General features: G+C 39.4%; 2 protein-coding genes across 2 annotated transcripts; one reads left to right on the top strand and one right to left on the bottom strand.

The window, feature by feature from the left end:
* Positions 1-393: 393 nt before the first annotated feature.
* On the bottom strand, positions 394-9712 carry LOC104920143 (saccharopine dehydrogenase-like oxidoreductase). Its single transcript, XM_010732311.3, has 12 exons — positions 9340-9712; positions 7826-7938; positions 6856-6936; positions 5303-5432; positions 5083-5132; positions 4704-4834; positions 4097-4214; positions 3712-3831; positions 3520-3576; positions 3257-3368; positions 2061-2142; positions 394-1587 (listed from the first exon to the last, which is right to left on the bottom strand). The coding sequence occupies exons 1-12, from the start codon at positions 9536-9538 to the stop codon at positions 1497-1499; spliced, it is 1284 nt and encodes a 427-aa protein (XP_010730613.2). The 5' UTR covers positions 9539-9712; the 3' UTR covers positions 394-1496.
* Positions 9713-11299: 1587 nt separating this feature from the next.
* tfb2m (transcription factor B2, mitochondrial) lies at positions 11300-16357 on the top strand. Its single transcript, XM_010732310.3, has 10 exons — positions 11300-11501; positions 11975-12337; positions 13068-13251; positions 13462-13553; positions 13688-13841; positions 14160-14308; positions 14577-14666; positions 14813-14872; positions 14977-15125; positions 15300-16357. The coding sequence occupies exons 2-10, from the start codon at positions 12050-12052 to the stop codon at positions 15487-15489; spliced, it is 1356 nt and encodes a 451-aa protein (XP_010730612.1). The 5' UTR covers positions 11300-11501; positions 11975-12049; the 3' UTR covers positions 15490-16357.
* The last annotated feature ends 166 nt before the right edge of the window (positions 16358-16523 follow it).

Raw genomic sequence — 16523 nt, forward strand, 5'->3', positions numbered from 1 at the left:
AAAACAAACCCATTGTTGACTACACTGAAACCTCGACTGACCTCACTGCATTTTATATTGATTCACTGTGTAAGACACTTCAGCTTTTTAGAGAAAAGTTTAGCAATAAAAATATAAAGTTGGCCACTTCCTGTGAAAATTAAACTAAAGCTCTAAGATTTTTTTGCAATGGCACAAAGTCACTGTACCACTGATGTGTGACATGGCTATAAGTTCATGTAATCTTGTATGACAACCACTCTAAAATTAAGGTGTAATAATAATTGGTTAATTTTTTTAAATTTGTCTCTGTAACCGTCAACCACCGATCTTAAAAATCATTAGAAAATGCAGTATACCGATTACTGATATGGTTCCATAAAACTGACTGACTGAAAACTGACAGACACTTTATTAAGAGCAGTTAGCTTTTATTTATTTATGATGCCCATAGAAAGCAAAGCACACCAAAACAAAACCCAAAAACATAACTCCACTCAAAAGTGGAAAACAAGTCTGGACTGGGAACAACAAAATTACTTTGAATTAAACTATTCCAGTTCATAGAAGCGACAAAAACCTCCCATAACATAAACTTAAAGGTCCCATAGAAAGCGAGATTTCATTTTTTAATCATTATTATTTTAAGCAGGTCTAATGTCAAAACTCTTAATCCACAGAGAAATACACACAATATTCAGATATGAGCCTTTAAACGAGCCATCAGGACTTGTGTGGTTGTCAAGTCACAACTATACAGTCTCTGCCCTCAGCTGTACTGCTGACCTTATTTAGTTGTTGTTTAAACTTTATTAACAACATGACAGCAAGTGGTTATTCCATTGCTGAGCTAGCAAGGTACAAGACAGGAATATCGAGGAGATGCTGCACAACTGTTGCTAAAGTAGCTGCTAACGAGACAGAAGCTACAACATCTTGTTTCTTGACAGAGGATGAAACTGAGAGGCTGCATAAAGAGTCAGTATAAATAAAGTCATGCAAAGCTTCTCTAGTGGAATCCCAGAATAAAAATATAGAGCTAGAAATGAACATAAGATGATGTGTTTTAAACAACATGGACAAAAGCAGCAGTGCAGAAAATGAGTTGTGTCACTCGTGAGCCAAAAAAAAACCCAACAATAGGCAATGGCTGGTAGACCAGGTTAATAACAACATAACTGATGTGTTTTAAAAAACATGAATTCAACCAAATCTTCGTCAGCGATGATTATGTTAGTGGAAGACCAAGAATAAAGTTAGAGTCATTCATACTGGAGAAAAACTAGTCAGATACCATGTTCATTTCATGACCTCAACAATCAACCATCTTTCACCAGTATGACTGACCCCACATTTAAACCCATTTACGCACCACAACTTCTTTGTTACCGTCTGCGGCTTGGAAACGCTGCTGGAGTTGAGCTATTTGTCTAACATGGGTTAAGAGTACATTCAAGCCAAAGGTAAACTGGCAAGTTTCTGAAAGCCAAACAGTGACAGCTCTTAAAGTGCGCAGCCTATATGCAGCTGAACTTGACGCCGTGTTTGTTGAGGCGGTCGATCAGTGTGGTTCTTGCAAAAGCAGCTCCTGGAGTATATATTCCTCCCCTGAAAATGAAGGAAAAAAATAAGAAGTTGATTACAATCTAAATTCATTTCATATAGAATCTAAGCATCAAGTAAATTTATGGATGTTAAACTAATGCACTGTGATGATGAAATATAAAATAAATAGTTGTGCACTGCATTTTGTGATAATCAGTTCCACTTTAAAAAATAACTTTTGGTTTATCACAGATTATCGATCACCGTCTAAGATAAGGGTAAGTTCCCATTTTACCTGGACTGCCTAGATATATTGAAATTCTTATAAAACAGATGGACTGAACCTCAGAAATGTCAATGATCTAAAAGTGTCACCCAGGTATCAAGTCCCATATTGGCTCATCTGGTAGAATTGTTGGAGAGTACAAAGAAACAGTGGAAAAGTGATGCAATAATTCATGTTGTGTGCTGTATTTGGGTGTAAAAGTCATTTCCAGATCAGGCAGGAGAGTGGATAACTAAATGTGATAACTCACTTCTTGGGCAAGGCTGTGGGCTCGTTCAGGATTGTTAGAGCAGCCTGGACCATGGTAATGGGTGTGGCCACATATCCACACTCTGAATAAGAGAGACACAATTAAACAATCATTAGAACCATTTGAACAAGCCAGACTGGGATAATTTATCTCATTAACCAGGCTGGAGAGAGCAAAGAGGGAGACATTTCTCATACGAATCAGTACCTTTACAAGCATTACACCTTCAATTTCCATAGACTTACAGTGGTTACACAGGCATTACACAAATTTGGCGTAGGCGAGGTGTTTTTTATTTAGATGAAACGATAACATAATCAGGTGTGCCACACCTACGCTACAACACCAACACTACACTTGACATAAGAAAATGACCTCAATAACGTGTACAAGCAGGCGTGCTGTTGAGTAAAGTAGTTCAGGTGAACTACGCTATCAAGCATCTGACACTACACCTAACACTAAACCTAACATCTTGAAAATAGAACATTTCTAGTTACATCTACAGTAGAGGCTCGTGTGGTTTCTAGTATGGCCTATCAGTGCAGGGCTGAGTGAAGCTGATGCCAGCAGGTGTGAAACACACACCACACCTGACACACCACCTGACACTTTTCTTCTCCAGAGAGAGAGAACGATATTGACTATTCAGTCTATATCCTGTGTGTCATTATTGCAGGTATATGCTTTTATAGGCTACATAAGAATGATGATAGCAGTTTATTTACATAAAGATTAAATAAGATAAATGAAAAGAAACACTGCAAACATTGTTGCCTACTGTAGACAGTTATTAAGTTATTAAGGATGTGGATGCTGAGTGACAGGTAGGTGTTGTCACAGGTTGCTAGTTTCAGTAATCAGCAGTGCACAAAATGAGCACCAGCCAAGATTTATGTAGATTTGCATCACTCGTGAGCCAAAAAATATTATATAAATATTCATTTATTAAGCTGCTGGTAAAATTTGAGCATTCACCAGCATATGGCTCGTAGACCAGGTTAATTTGCACTCTGGTAGCCAGGCTTCATTCAGCCCGCCTCAGCTCCATGTCTTTGCCCATTTTATGATGAGCCAGACAATTAACAAGAGGTCAAACTGTTATATGAGAGAAATACAAGTATTTTTGTTGTTATTCCTTGTTACATCAAGGACAAAACCTTGTATTATACTATAACTTTAAAAATTACAGTTACCTGGTCCCTGAACCATTGTGTTGATCTTGCCGTTAGGTTTCCCCTGGGAGGGGTCCTGTCCCTCTTTGTAGCCTTCTCCATAAAAGGCAAATTGGAAGGATGAACCCTCCATCTAATTACATACATGGACACATGCATAACACACGTGAGAAAACAAAGCAGATACTTCATTACCTGATTGAAATGGCTTTGTTATATACATGAACATAATCCATATGCATGGGAGAGCATTAATTGAGTGTAAACTTCTGGCAGCACTTTACCTGCTTCCTACTTGGTCCAGCCTTGGAGAAGATTCCAAAGGAGAAGAACTCTGGGTGCTGAGAAGGTACAAACAACAGATTAACAGTATGTGTACCCTGACTTCTAAAAATAGGTAAAATAAATATTCAGTTGTGAAGTGTAAACTCTAATATGTCATGTGTGTTGTTTTTATACTTGCTGTGTGGGTTTACCTTGATAAGCAGGTTGCGTCCAAAACTGAATTTGACTAAGAACCAGAACATCATGCCAGCAAACATCAGCTTGATGATGTTCCCAATGCCTCCTACTCCTGCATACGCTCCATATTGGGTCTAAAGTAACAATAACAGATTGTTTAATGCTCCACAAATATGTAGAGGCAGAAATATACACGCTGTGTTCATGTTGGTGCCATCTTAACCTGAAAACAAGACTGTTGAGGAAGTGTTTCTGCACACACCAGTAACTCTTAAGGTTTTATTACTAGTTTAGTTACTTCACTTAAAACCAGTCAACCGTCAAAAAGACAAGCAGTGATTAACACAGGATGTGTTGAAAGAATAGCAAAAAAACCCACAAAAAACATGTAGGACTGACCGGTGTTGCCTCATGTTCCTCCACCAGGAAGCGCTGAGTTCTCTTCACAACAGAGGGATCAGAGCCCATGAAGGGCAATGCATACTGCTGGATCTCATTACTGTAGAACAATGCTCCCCTACAAACACATGAGTGCACACACACAGAGCCCAGAAGAAATAAATGCTGAGAAAACACATTTTTAATGATGTAATAATGTATTGGGGTAAAGTACGGTGTATGCTCTTGTGTGTGCCGATTGTGGGATATAACCATAACACAAAGTGATGTTCCAGAGAGGATTATGCATTAGCTCGCCTAAAATTTAGAGCCCAACAGATGAATATTGTTGGCTGTTACTGTCTCGTCACATATAAATTGTATCAGCGTCAATTGAATGTCAACTGAAAAGGAATGAAAAATTGTAACAAATGTATCAAAGATATATTTACTGTCTGCACTATATGGTTTGTCCACCAGAGTGCACTGACAAGTTTGTTTTTCAACTGTCCAGATCAGTGTGCATCTGCAGATAAACATACTGTATTATTGATTTACTGAGCTTGATAGGATTTGACTTATATAAAAAAAAAGAAAAGAAAAAAAAAGGCACTTGTACTCTACGTACCTGCGTTTAAGCCTAGAGCCAACAGTAGGAAGAGGTTTGTGATTAAACTTCCTTCTGAGACTCCGGAGCTTGTCGCTGTCAGCAAAACCGTAGACGGCTGACTGCCAAGTGCCATCATGGATACAGCCACCCTGATAGAGGAAGACAGACACATAGGAAGGAAGAAAATAAGGAGGAGCATGAATTGAATGAAACAGGAAAACATTAACAAAGAAAACGAGGGGAAAAAAACAAGACATGTTTGCAATAAGGGGCAAAATTTGTGACTGATAGCACAGAAATATGAGGAATGAGTGTACAGAAATGGGGATGATGAGGAGAAAAGTGGAAACAAGTTGATCCATTGCTGCATGGACTTATGGGTAATGTAGTTACATACATCAGGTCCTGTGTTGACAGTCAGGAAGCTCTCCACTGCAGTCAGCGTACCTGTGGATGAACACACACACACACACACTAATAAGCTGATATGATAAAATAATTGATAAATCATTAATAGCAACAAAAAGGTGAAGTGAATGAACCACTGCATATCAATGTCAGAGCGGAGGGATTTATTGTTAATGCATCTGTGTGTTTGTGTGTATATGGGTGCATACCCTTGAACTGTTCCCTGGTGTAGAGGACTCCCATGTCTGCAGGTATGGAGTCAAATCCACAGCTCCCTATAACGTACACACCATTGTCAGCTGCCTGGCTGTTGTAGTTCAACTCCATGCCCTCCAGAAACTGCATACAGCCAGAAAGAAACACACACATACACGATGAATACATTATATAATATATTTTAGCAATGAGCATGCGGAAAGACACAAAGTCTCTGTCCGGATGTGATGAAGGTGGTGGGGTATGTTTTGTGGCTTTCAGAAAACCCCAGCCTCTTTTTTAGGTCTCTGCTTGAAAAGAGTATCTCTGCAACCACGAGGTCTATTTGATCATTTTTGTGTGTCGTAATAAAGAGAACACTTGTGACAATTGTTCAGATGTGTACGTATCAGTATCTATGTCCCTGGCTCAAAGTAAGTTAAGATGGCACACAGCATAAATCAAAGATTTTATTTCTGCCTAATTAAAATTTACATGTTTACAATGAGTATCTCTTTGAAATGATGATGTTGCAGCTTTAAATCTAAATCAAAGCATAACCTCATATGTGCCAATTATCCTTGCCAAGTTTGAGTCATATAAAGTGATGCAGAGCAAAATTACAGAGGTTTTAGTGCAGGCATGCTCTTGCCTCCATTAGAGGCTTAAAAGGTTCAGAACCAGGACACAGCCTCAAAACATGTAAAACCTCAATTTAGGCTGAGTGCTGACTGTTTCCGTGAGACATGCTGCATTACACACACCAGCATCTGAGGGAAACCAACAAGGGAAAACTGCTGTCAAGCCGCCAAGTGACAGCTAATTTTGTCTAACAGGCTACAGCATGAAACTCAGCACGTCTCTTATTTAATCCAAACACAAACAACAGCATAGCTGGAAGTGAGGACATCTGCAGGACAACATCCACGTAAGGTTCACTCACAACATGCAAGTCCAGAAAGACGGATACAATTATTACTTAACAACTTGATTAAAGTCAAAAATATTATGCAATATGAAATGAGGTTAGCGACTTAAACGTGTTTTATCTGTATTGTTTAATACAATACGCCCCGCCTGCCCTGTCTGTCTCTCTCTGTATTATGCAGGACCAGCTATATTTATTTTATGAAGCTGCACAAAAAAACAAAACTCACATCTGGATTTTTTTCACCTGTGATTGACAGCAACAGGTGAGTGTGTGCGGAGGAGGTTTGTTGTTAATGATACAGCTTATTCAAACTAGCGTTGAATGACATCAGCACCAACCAGGTGTGTTTACTGTTGCTATCAGTCAGTTATAAAATAAACACTGGTTTTGCATCTTTATTATAATACCAGAAAAACATCTTTCTCTCTGTCCCTTTCTGTGTCGCTGTGTGAGACTGCACAGAAGGCGGAGTGCAAGGTGGAGGTCAGTTAACTCAAATTGTAAGATCAAATTGTTTTAAACATAGGGTAAAATACCACTATCGATACTTTTGACAACCCTCGGTCAAAAGGAAACTACTGCCCTGCAATACTCACAGTTTATGTCATAATTGATACTGACTATGGATATACGTACCTGAGGCTCTCCACTTATGTCAATATGGTGGGCTCCATTTTCCACACAGGCTTTCACCACTGGCTCACCATAAAACCTGTACTATACATGAACAGATACATACACACACAAATTCATACATGTTAGTCTCAATTGTTTTTCCTTTCCTCTACTAGTTTGGTTGATGGCCAATTGCCCATGATAATCCCTGCTACCTATTTTTACCTGCTAGTATCTAAAGTCTTAACCTTATCCCCGCCCCAGATCCTATCTCACTCTGCACATGCACTTCAGTGTTGTTACTGCAGGAACAAGACATGACCCCTCACCAGCTTTCCACACAAACATGAAAAATGCAAAAATGTTAGACTGTACACATTGCAGGTACAGAATGAACCCTCTAGGCAAATCCTGTTAAACATGTTTATTGTACTGTCTGGTGGCGATCCTGAGTGTTGGTACACGACTAACTTAAGTTATACTTCACACACCAATTTGGAGAGCAAAGTGCAATACCAGATTCCAGATTCATATCGGATACATTTATTATCATACAGGTCAATCTCCTTTTGGCTTCATCTGTGTGCTTCAGTTTGAACTAAGCTGGCAAACAGAAATAATTACCACAATGGAAGAATTTGATCTGGAACAAGAACCTGAATGATGCACAGGACGCAAATCAGTGGTGAAAACCTACTTTCCATTCTGACTTTGATACAATACAACTTATTGTGTGCTGAAAGTCAGAAGGATTCATTGTGTGAAAGAAAGCTGCCCTCTGTGTGTGAGAGAGAGAGAGACAGATACATAGATAGAGAGACAGGAACAGAAGAGATAGAGGGTTAAGTTAAGCTACACTGTTGCCAAAGGGAGATGACTCACATATCAATGTTGTCAGATAATTTGTTTTTTCCATGTGACAGAGCATGTTTTGTGTATTAGACAAAAATAAACAGAAGTACACACTTTTTTGGTAGAATTATCTACTTACTGGTCCCACACAGTTGAGAACAATGACAGCCTGTTTGCACATGGCTGCTAGGGTGTCTGGTTCTCCTACATCTGCCACGATGATGTCCACCTCTGACCTCAGCTCAGGCTTACCTGCACACACACACATGCACGCACACACTTTGTATGGATTGGTGCGGTGGTATATTTTGAAGCAAACATTGAATAACATTAGAATTTGTATGTAATGTGTAAATATTGAAGTACAGTATACCTGTGTGAAAATAAATACACACTTAATAAAAGGAGGAACAACACAAAACGGGTTACACAGATATGACTTGCAAAAACTATATTATGTTGGTTTTAAAAGACACATTTCTGGTCAAAGAGACAAACTGCAGTTTTCACTGAATGACTGGTTGAGCTAACATGCCAGACTGTGTGTGTGTGTGTGTGTGTGTGTGTGTGCGGTCATGGATGGGGATTGAACAGTGAGCAGGTGTGTTCCATCAGCTGTTGTACACTCCCTGAAGAGAGATCTGAAGAGGAGGGGGACAACAGAATAACTATCTAATCCTCTGGAAACTCACATTACTGTCATGACAGCAGAATAGCTCACTGGTCTCGATCTAGTGATGGACGTAATTTTCCATGTTTAGAGTGTTGCACGGATACAAATCATCAACCTAGGAAATTAATGGCATACTAAATATATTCAGTAAATATTTCTTACACATTCCACATGATAAAAGCATATGGGTTAATTATATTCTGGATCTGCTAGAGCTATGATGAAAAGTTTCACATTTTAATAACTGATTAATCACTCAAGTCAAGTTTATCAGGCAAAAGACAAAAACAGCTGAATACAGCTTCTTGGATAAACAGAATTTACTGAAGATGATGGACCTTTTTTTGGGGGGGCATTTTCTGCCATCAAAAAGATAAATTAATAAATTATGCCTAAGAAAAAACATTTTTCTATTCACTAATCAAACTATTTGCAGTCCAAATGACTTACTTTGCAGTACATAAATGTATTATTGTTGAAACCGATCATCAGAATATAAACTGGCTAAAAGGTTAATGAATCAATTACCGTATCAAGTAGAAATATCAGTTTCAGTTTCCGCAGGGCATAGTTACATGCCTCAGTACTTAATTTAATTTCATGTTATTTGCCAGCTGGTTAGACTAAGCACATCCCTGTTGATTTTAACATAGAAGGATTGGATAATTATCATTAATTCATGTGATTGTATCATTAATTGTGGCTCTTAATGAAAATAATGATAATTTGTATTATTATTTTCATAGCTTAAATGAAACAGTTAACTTTAGATGTTACCTCACTTGCACTTTGGAGTTCAGTCAGAGTTTACCATCGGCCAGAGATAAGTCACCATGAGTTGCAATTATCAGCTCACCATCTTGTGTCACCACAGATGAACAAACTATTAGGGAAGTGACTGCTGCTGTGCAGGGCCGTCACTTCCACTAACTACCTGCCTCCACTCACACTTCAACTAATGGGATTGTTCAGATACATACTGAGGACTCCGGCGGCCTGCTCCAGAACATTTTCCAGCTTCTGCTTGCTCCTGCCGGCTACGGCCCACTTCAGGGTCCCTTTCGGACCTTCGGACACGGTCCGGGCCACCTCCTCCACCACGAACTGGCCCGTGAAGCCGGAGGCTCCGAAGATGACCAGGTGGTACGGCCTGTTAGAGGTGGTTTCAACGCGAGCCATAGTGTCAGCTAACAGACTCTGCGGGTTCACTGAGGCTCGGTCAGATATCTGACACACTGCTCACCTCTGGTCCCTCCCACCTGAGATGCGGGCGGAGGCAACGAGCACACGCCAGGAAACAGGCGGGGACGTCAGCTAAGATGGCGCTATAATAATGCAGCCAGCACATTGTTCTGCTGCACGCTGTGGTCTATTATAGGCATTACGGTAAGCGTGATTTCAAAATAAAAGTTCCGCCGTGCGTCAGTCTATGTGAGAAAGCACATAAACAAGTAAAAACACACAAATTACTAAATAAAACATTTACAAATATTAAACCAGAAATCCTATGAATAATAAAATAGGCTACCCAGCAAGAACCTGCCAAAAGGAGCACTAGTTATATTTTTTAAACGTGTAAGAACGTTTCTAGAAATTAACCTTAATTAAGGGTACATTTTATTTTATTTTTTAAAGTAAAAGGCAAACAATGAATTGATCAAAATGGAGGGGATGAAAATGCATGTGAACTGAAAAATAAAAATGGGTTTGGGTTCACAACACAATATTTTAGATTGAAGGATAGTGGCCTCAAAGAAAAATAATTTAAAAAATGGAAGTGATGAAAACACTTACGGATTAATAACTGATGTGATGAAATGTATGCAAAAATAGAGTGCTAAGTAGTTAATTGATTTCACTGACCTTTGTTTAAACATGTCCAACATGGAGAATTTAGCTGCATCTAGTGGACTAATCGCTGCATTGCGATCTCCTCCCATCACCATCACCTTTCTAATGTAAAGGAGAAACAACATTTTAAAGACCCTGTCTAGAGTCACTATTTAGTTTGTCTACAGTAGAAACACGGTGTTTCAACATGCAGGCTTCCATGAAAGATAGATATAAAAGACTAATTTTAAAGTAGCAAAAACAAAAATATTCTTATTTTAAGGTGATTATACATGCATGAAAACATAGCTATGGATATTATATTCCATGTTTGCCTCATTCTGAAAATAAAGGCCCCAAATGTTACACACTGCACTTTAAAACTGTGTTTCTTTGATAATCACCTGGAAGACTCAATACATAATTTCCTGTGTGTGTATTTTTTTTTTTGACAGTGCTTCTTTCTGTACTTATGTAGCAACGTTATGCTGATAGATAGATAGATAGATAGATAGATAGATAGATAGATAGATAGATAGGCACTTCATTGATCCAGAAGGAAATTCAAGCATCCAGTAGCAGCACGCAAACATACATTGAACATACATTAGATTTAACCTATAACACAGTATCCATACGTTAAAATTAACCTGAGATAGATCTAATGTAAATATGTACAGAAAAAACATTTGCAGCAAAATTAAACATTTGCAGAGAAAATACAAATTTGCAGAGAAAATCAAAATTTGCATAGGATTTAAATATGTACAGAGGAATTTAAAATGTGCAGCGGAATTAAACATTTGTATAGAAAATAAATAGATAATTATGTTAAGAAGTTAACCCGTGCTAAACATCGATACAAAGACTATATAAAAAAAACAGAAAGTGGCTGTAGAAATAAAAATGTTTCATAAAATATGAGAAAACTCTTACTATTAACCACAGCGGTAGTTGTAAGCTACCTAAACAATTACATATAAGTGTGATACGTTCAGTGTGAGCAACTCTTTTATTTCTAGTCATGCATAACCTTTGTTCGTGTGTATAATTATTAATAATTATCTAGTTTGTTTGGTTTTATTCGTGTGTCCGTATGAACCTCCTGAGCTTTCTGATTGGTCCTCGCAGTAGTCGCCTGTCAATTACGACATTCAGTTGCGCCAACACCACCACGAGATTTGGGCTAACATCGGGGTCGGGATGCGGCGAGCTCAATGTCACGGAGCTTTACCGGCGAGAAGGCAAACATCAGCCACGTTTAAACCACCGATGTAATCACATTTGGCTTTAAAGGATAGTCTGCAATAAGGTACGTCCGTGTCGCTCTCGTTTAAACGACACTACGTGCATGTTAGTTGTAAATCTCGTTAGCTTGCGGCTAACTAGTTATGTGACAGCATGAGTATTTTAAGTGTCGCCACACTGTCCAGCGACATGTTACAGCGGATTACCTGTGAGCTTGGTTTGTGCATCTTTATTGGATTTTTCAGCTGACCATTTTCGTGAGTTTCCAGGATGAGGGGCAGTGATAACCTCCCCACGCGTGAGGAGACCGCAGAGTGTGCTCACTGTGTCATTACATTCATTTATAGTCTGTAAAGGATCGATACAATAAATACAAGCAATAATGGAGTACAACACCAGGTTAGCTCCAAGAGCACAACTTGCGCAATAGTGTAATTTAACAGTGATATGATGCAGTGCATGTTTAAATGTAAGTTAATGACACTTAATGTTATTTGTCTAACATCCTTTGTTTCTTTTCTTCCCTATTCCCTCTAGGCTGTGACCTCCTGAAGAGGTCCCCCAAACTCCTCCCCCCTTCTTCCTCTGTATTTACAGGTCCACTAGTCCACCATGTCCACCCAGATTTGTAGAGTGTTGGAGCTGATGATGCGCTCTTCTGGCTGCCCGGCCATCAGAAGCAGATCATGTTTACACAAGGCAGTGTTGGCTCCTGTAGCTGTCTCTGGCAGCTGTGTTCCTGGGTTTGCTGTGCTTCATAGAAGGGCATACAGCCTGGATTCACTCTCCTCAGGTCCTGGTCGGTTCACGTTTGGTCAAAGCTCCCAACAGCCCTGTGCAGAGAGGATATCCCCCTCCTCAGCACTCACACACAGGAATCTATCTGCTGTGGCTGTACAGGTAGGAAGTTATCTGAGTCTGTCTTCCACTGCAACTTGATGTGTGTGAAGTTCAAATGAAATGCATATCCTGTCTGGTGGACGTACTTATGCATAGTCAGTATATTACCTACTAGATACAGACAGGGATCCTGCCACATGGGTCAACAGGGTCAGCAGAAAAATGTATTTTAGCCTCATGAAAAGGCCCACCTTAAAAAAAAATATATATATATATACCCAATTGTGCTGCACACTATTCCGCCACAGATCAGCTGTTTGGATTAGAGTTACAGCTGAGCATCCAGAAAAACACAAACACGAAAACAGCGGCAAAGGTTTTGGTGACATTTAAACAATATGTTTCAAATATAGTTGATAATCTTCCAACCCATTTTCAAGCCTTTTGTGTTGGTTACAAGCAAAACAGCCCTTTTACCTCATAAAACCTCTGCCATGTCTTGACTTTGCTTTATTATACTATTCATTTACCACTATGGTCTGATACACTGCCTACAGCTCTTTTTCCCTTATTGTTGAGGTGCACAACACACAGATCTGCTCTGAGCCTGCACCAGGCTCAATTGTTTTGCCCCAAACATCTTTGCTTAGTCCCCTTTTTTTGCTGTATTTCTCTGTAGTTCACTATTCACCAATTCTGCCCATGGGACCCCATCCTGGCAACTTGTCACTTTGTTTCTGGATGGCATTGATTGTTTACACTCTCTCTATGTGTGTATGTCCTTCTCCAGGGCCAGTGTCGTCCTCTGTGCCGGTATGACTTCCTTGACCTTGGGGAGGTAGAGGACAATGTACGCCGTGCTCAGGCCTGTAAAAAGATGAGACACTTCATAGTGGACCCAGACCTGGCTAAACTGGTAGCACAGCATCTCGGAGCTGAGGACTCTAAAACTGTTATCTTTGAATGTAATCCAGGTATGTTTTTGTGCAAGTCATAACACAGCTGTGGACATAAACTATGAAGTTCTTCTCTGAGTTTGTTCGTGTGTAACAAACTAAACTGTCATGTCTTTTTGACTCGGATGCCATACTGTTATGTTTTCTAAGTTTGTGCACAATATTATTTTTGTTAGTGAAACAACAATAAATTGATTGTCTGTGGTTGTGTCTGCCTGCCTTTCTTAGGTCCTGGGGTGTTGACTAGAACACTGCTAAATGCCGGAGCTCAGAGAGTTGTGGCTCTTGAAGGGGACAGGTTCTTCTCACACGAGCTACAGGTAACACAAACTCCTCAAAGAATCAAATGACGTTTTGTGTCCTTACATGTTTAATAAATTGTTAGTGGTTATTTCCTCAATTATACTCTTTCCTTCTTGTGTAGTAGTTAAAAAAAATTTTGTTTTTTTGTTAGGAGTTGGAAAGTCATCTTGATGGTCAACTGGAAGTGGTTCATTGTGACTACTTCAGACTAGACCCCATTGGCTTTGGAAACCTTAAACCCCCTGTTATGTTCACTGACAAACTGTTCACTGACCTGGGAATATCAGAAGCCAGCTGGACTGATGGTAAGAAAAAACACATGCGCACAGCTATGATGTAAATTCACACATACATGCACACAAAGAAACTTTTGTTTCTTTAGTTGAGCCTCTCAGGCTGCAAACAAATCCCACCTCCACCATGCAGTAAGTTTTATCCTACCATTTAGCAAAGCCATCAATCCTAAACAAAAACATTTATTTGGCAGCTCACAAATGTTTTTAGAATAAATAAGAATTGAGCTTTCATACAATAACATTTTATTTAATAACCACTGTGCATTGCACGGTGTACTGTCCCTATGAAATGTTTTTTTGGTAATGTATTTGTGTGTGTGTCTCTAGACATCCCGGTGAAGGTGGTGGGCATCCTGCCTCTGCGTAATGAACGTAGCCTGCTGCTGAAGATGGTCTATTCTTTGTTTGAACGGCTGTCTATCTACAGATATGGAAGAATAGAGCTCAACCTCTTCATGAGCGAAAAGGAATACCTGGTAAAGAACAAGAGCATCTAAACCTCCATCTGTAGAAAGGAGTACCAGTTAATCTATCGATCACAAGCTAATAACCATGTGTGTGTTTTGTGTTCCTGAGGTGTAGATTATACCAAGACTCACACAGTTTTATAACAGCTCAAAGACATACTTGCTTACAGCTGCACTTGTCAGTACCATTCCTACAACACAGTCACTAGTTGAGGCTCAGGGAGTCTTGCATTTGGTAACGCAAATGAATCAATACCTTGATTGTGTCTCCTATCAGAAACTGGTGTCACGTCCTGGTGAAATGATGCACTACAGAGCTTTCGGTGTCCTTTGGCAGATGGCCTGTGATATCGAACTACTGCACAAGGTACAGTATGAGGGAGAGTGATTATCCAAATCTATTAAAGCCAGCAAAAGCAGAGAAAAGGAATGTTACAATGTTTGTTTTGTGAGACTTACTAAAACTTCTAAAGACTCTCCTAATTGTCAACTTCCTTCTCTCTGTCTGTGCAGGAGCCCTGGCAGTCATTTGTGATGTCTTCAAGACAGAATATACCCAGTCCTAAGGGCAAGGTAAGTAAGAGAGCCGACTCAATAACAGCAGCATAAAGCTGATGGGTCTTGTCAATTTTAATATATTACATTACCCCTGATCCTCTGCCTCTTTCTCCCTTCAGCTTCCCAATGACCACCTGTGCCTGGTGCGCCTGCGTCCACGGGCTGATTTGTTCTCTGCAGGCCTCACTCCTTCTAATGCTTCCACTCTGCTCATGATGGTCAAACAGTGTCTGGCAAAGAGGAAGGTCAAGCTCATTGACAGACTAAAGTAAGCAATGCATATTTAAGCTATTTAGACAAGCCTGCAGCTAACACACTGCACACATTACAGCAGAGGACTGCTCTTAGACACATAAAGTGCATTGTTGTGGTTGTTTTACTGGACACGTATTCTGACCTTGCTTATCCTTTCTCTCTTTGTGTTCTCTTTTTCTTTTTATAGCCTCTGGTCTCCAGATAGTGGGAGTAAGCTGTTAGCGGAGATGGGCATGCCGGAGGACATACTCACAGGCCATGTATATCCAGAGGAGTATCTTCGACTGTTTCAGCTGATGGACAAGAGTCAGGAGTTTACACAGAGCTGGCTTTATGAGGAGATACTGGAAAACACAGAGAGGGAGGGATGGGGCTAAAATATATAAATTTACAGGTCATGTGTATAGTTCTCTTTTTTTTAGAAAATGAAATGCAAAAGTAAACAAAAACTTATTTAAAAAAGGGTCATTTAATATAAATAATCTGTGACTAGTGACATGGAGAAAAACAGAAGATGATTACATACAGAAACACAAAAATAGCACAAGTAAAATTAATGCAGATGCCTACAAAATGCGTTTTTCTGTAGGGAGTGACTGAGATGGTGAAAGCATTTGACACTGAAATGACCCTCTGTGCTTTCCTGGAAGAGATTATCACGAGTTGAACTCTGAAGCAAATCCCCAAAAGTAATTCTTTTTGGGGCCTCATTTGATCATGTAAAAAGGAAGGGAAAACGCCTCATAGATGCACCATGTCATGCAAATGATGTTATAATTATAATTTAGGTGCATGTGCTCTGTGAATGATTGACTGATACAACTCGAGTTTTGCTGACGCAGCAACTGTGACCACAGTTTCACAAACCGACATACTTGGCGCAATAACAGCGCAGTAAGAAGGACGAAGTTTTCCACTGTATACTGTCATGGCTTGTATATTTTTGTATAGTAATTATAAGCATAAACTGATTTAAATGTATGAAATGTCTTGTTTTATTGGCTGTGTACGTTGTGTGGCTTGTATAATTTAATCAAATCATTAAATCATAATTTTGATACGTAGTGATTTGGATTGATCCGAGCCTTGTTTTGCTTTACTTACCAGGTTGCATACAGTGAAAACATTGTTTTGATCATATGTTTCTATTTTTGGAGCGGGTGTGCCCACATGTCATGCAAACTTATGTCTTCATTTCACACATGTTAAGCAATAACACATCTGAAATAAATAAAATTTAACTATGGACTATTTGTCAGCATCTTTTAAGAGTGGATTGAAGCTTCAGCATCACTTAAAAGTTGGCTTTGCAACACCATAAAGTGAAAATGGGTCATTTTTTTTAGAGAAAAGGCAGTGGATTAAACTGTTAAAAATCTCCATGCCATGAATAAAAATCCTCGTAGTGACA

Source organism: Larimichthys crocea, chromosome VIII (genome assembly GCF_000972845.2).
Source record: "Larimichthys crocea isolate SSNF chromosome VIII, L_crocea_2.0, whole genome shotgun sequence".
NCBI lineage: Eukaryota > Metazoa > Chordata > Actinopteri > Sciaenidae > Larimichthys > Larimichthys crocea.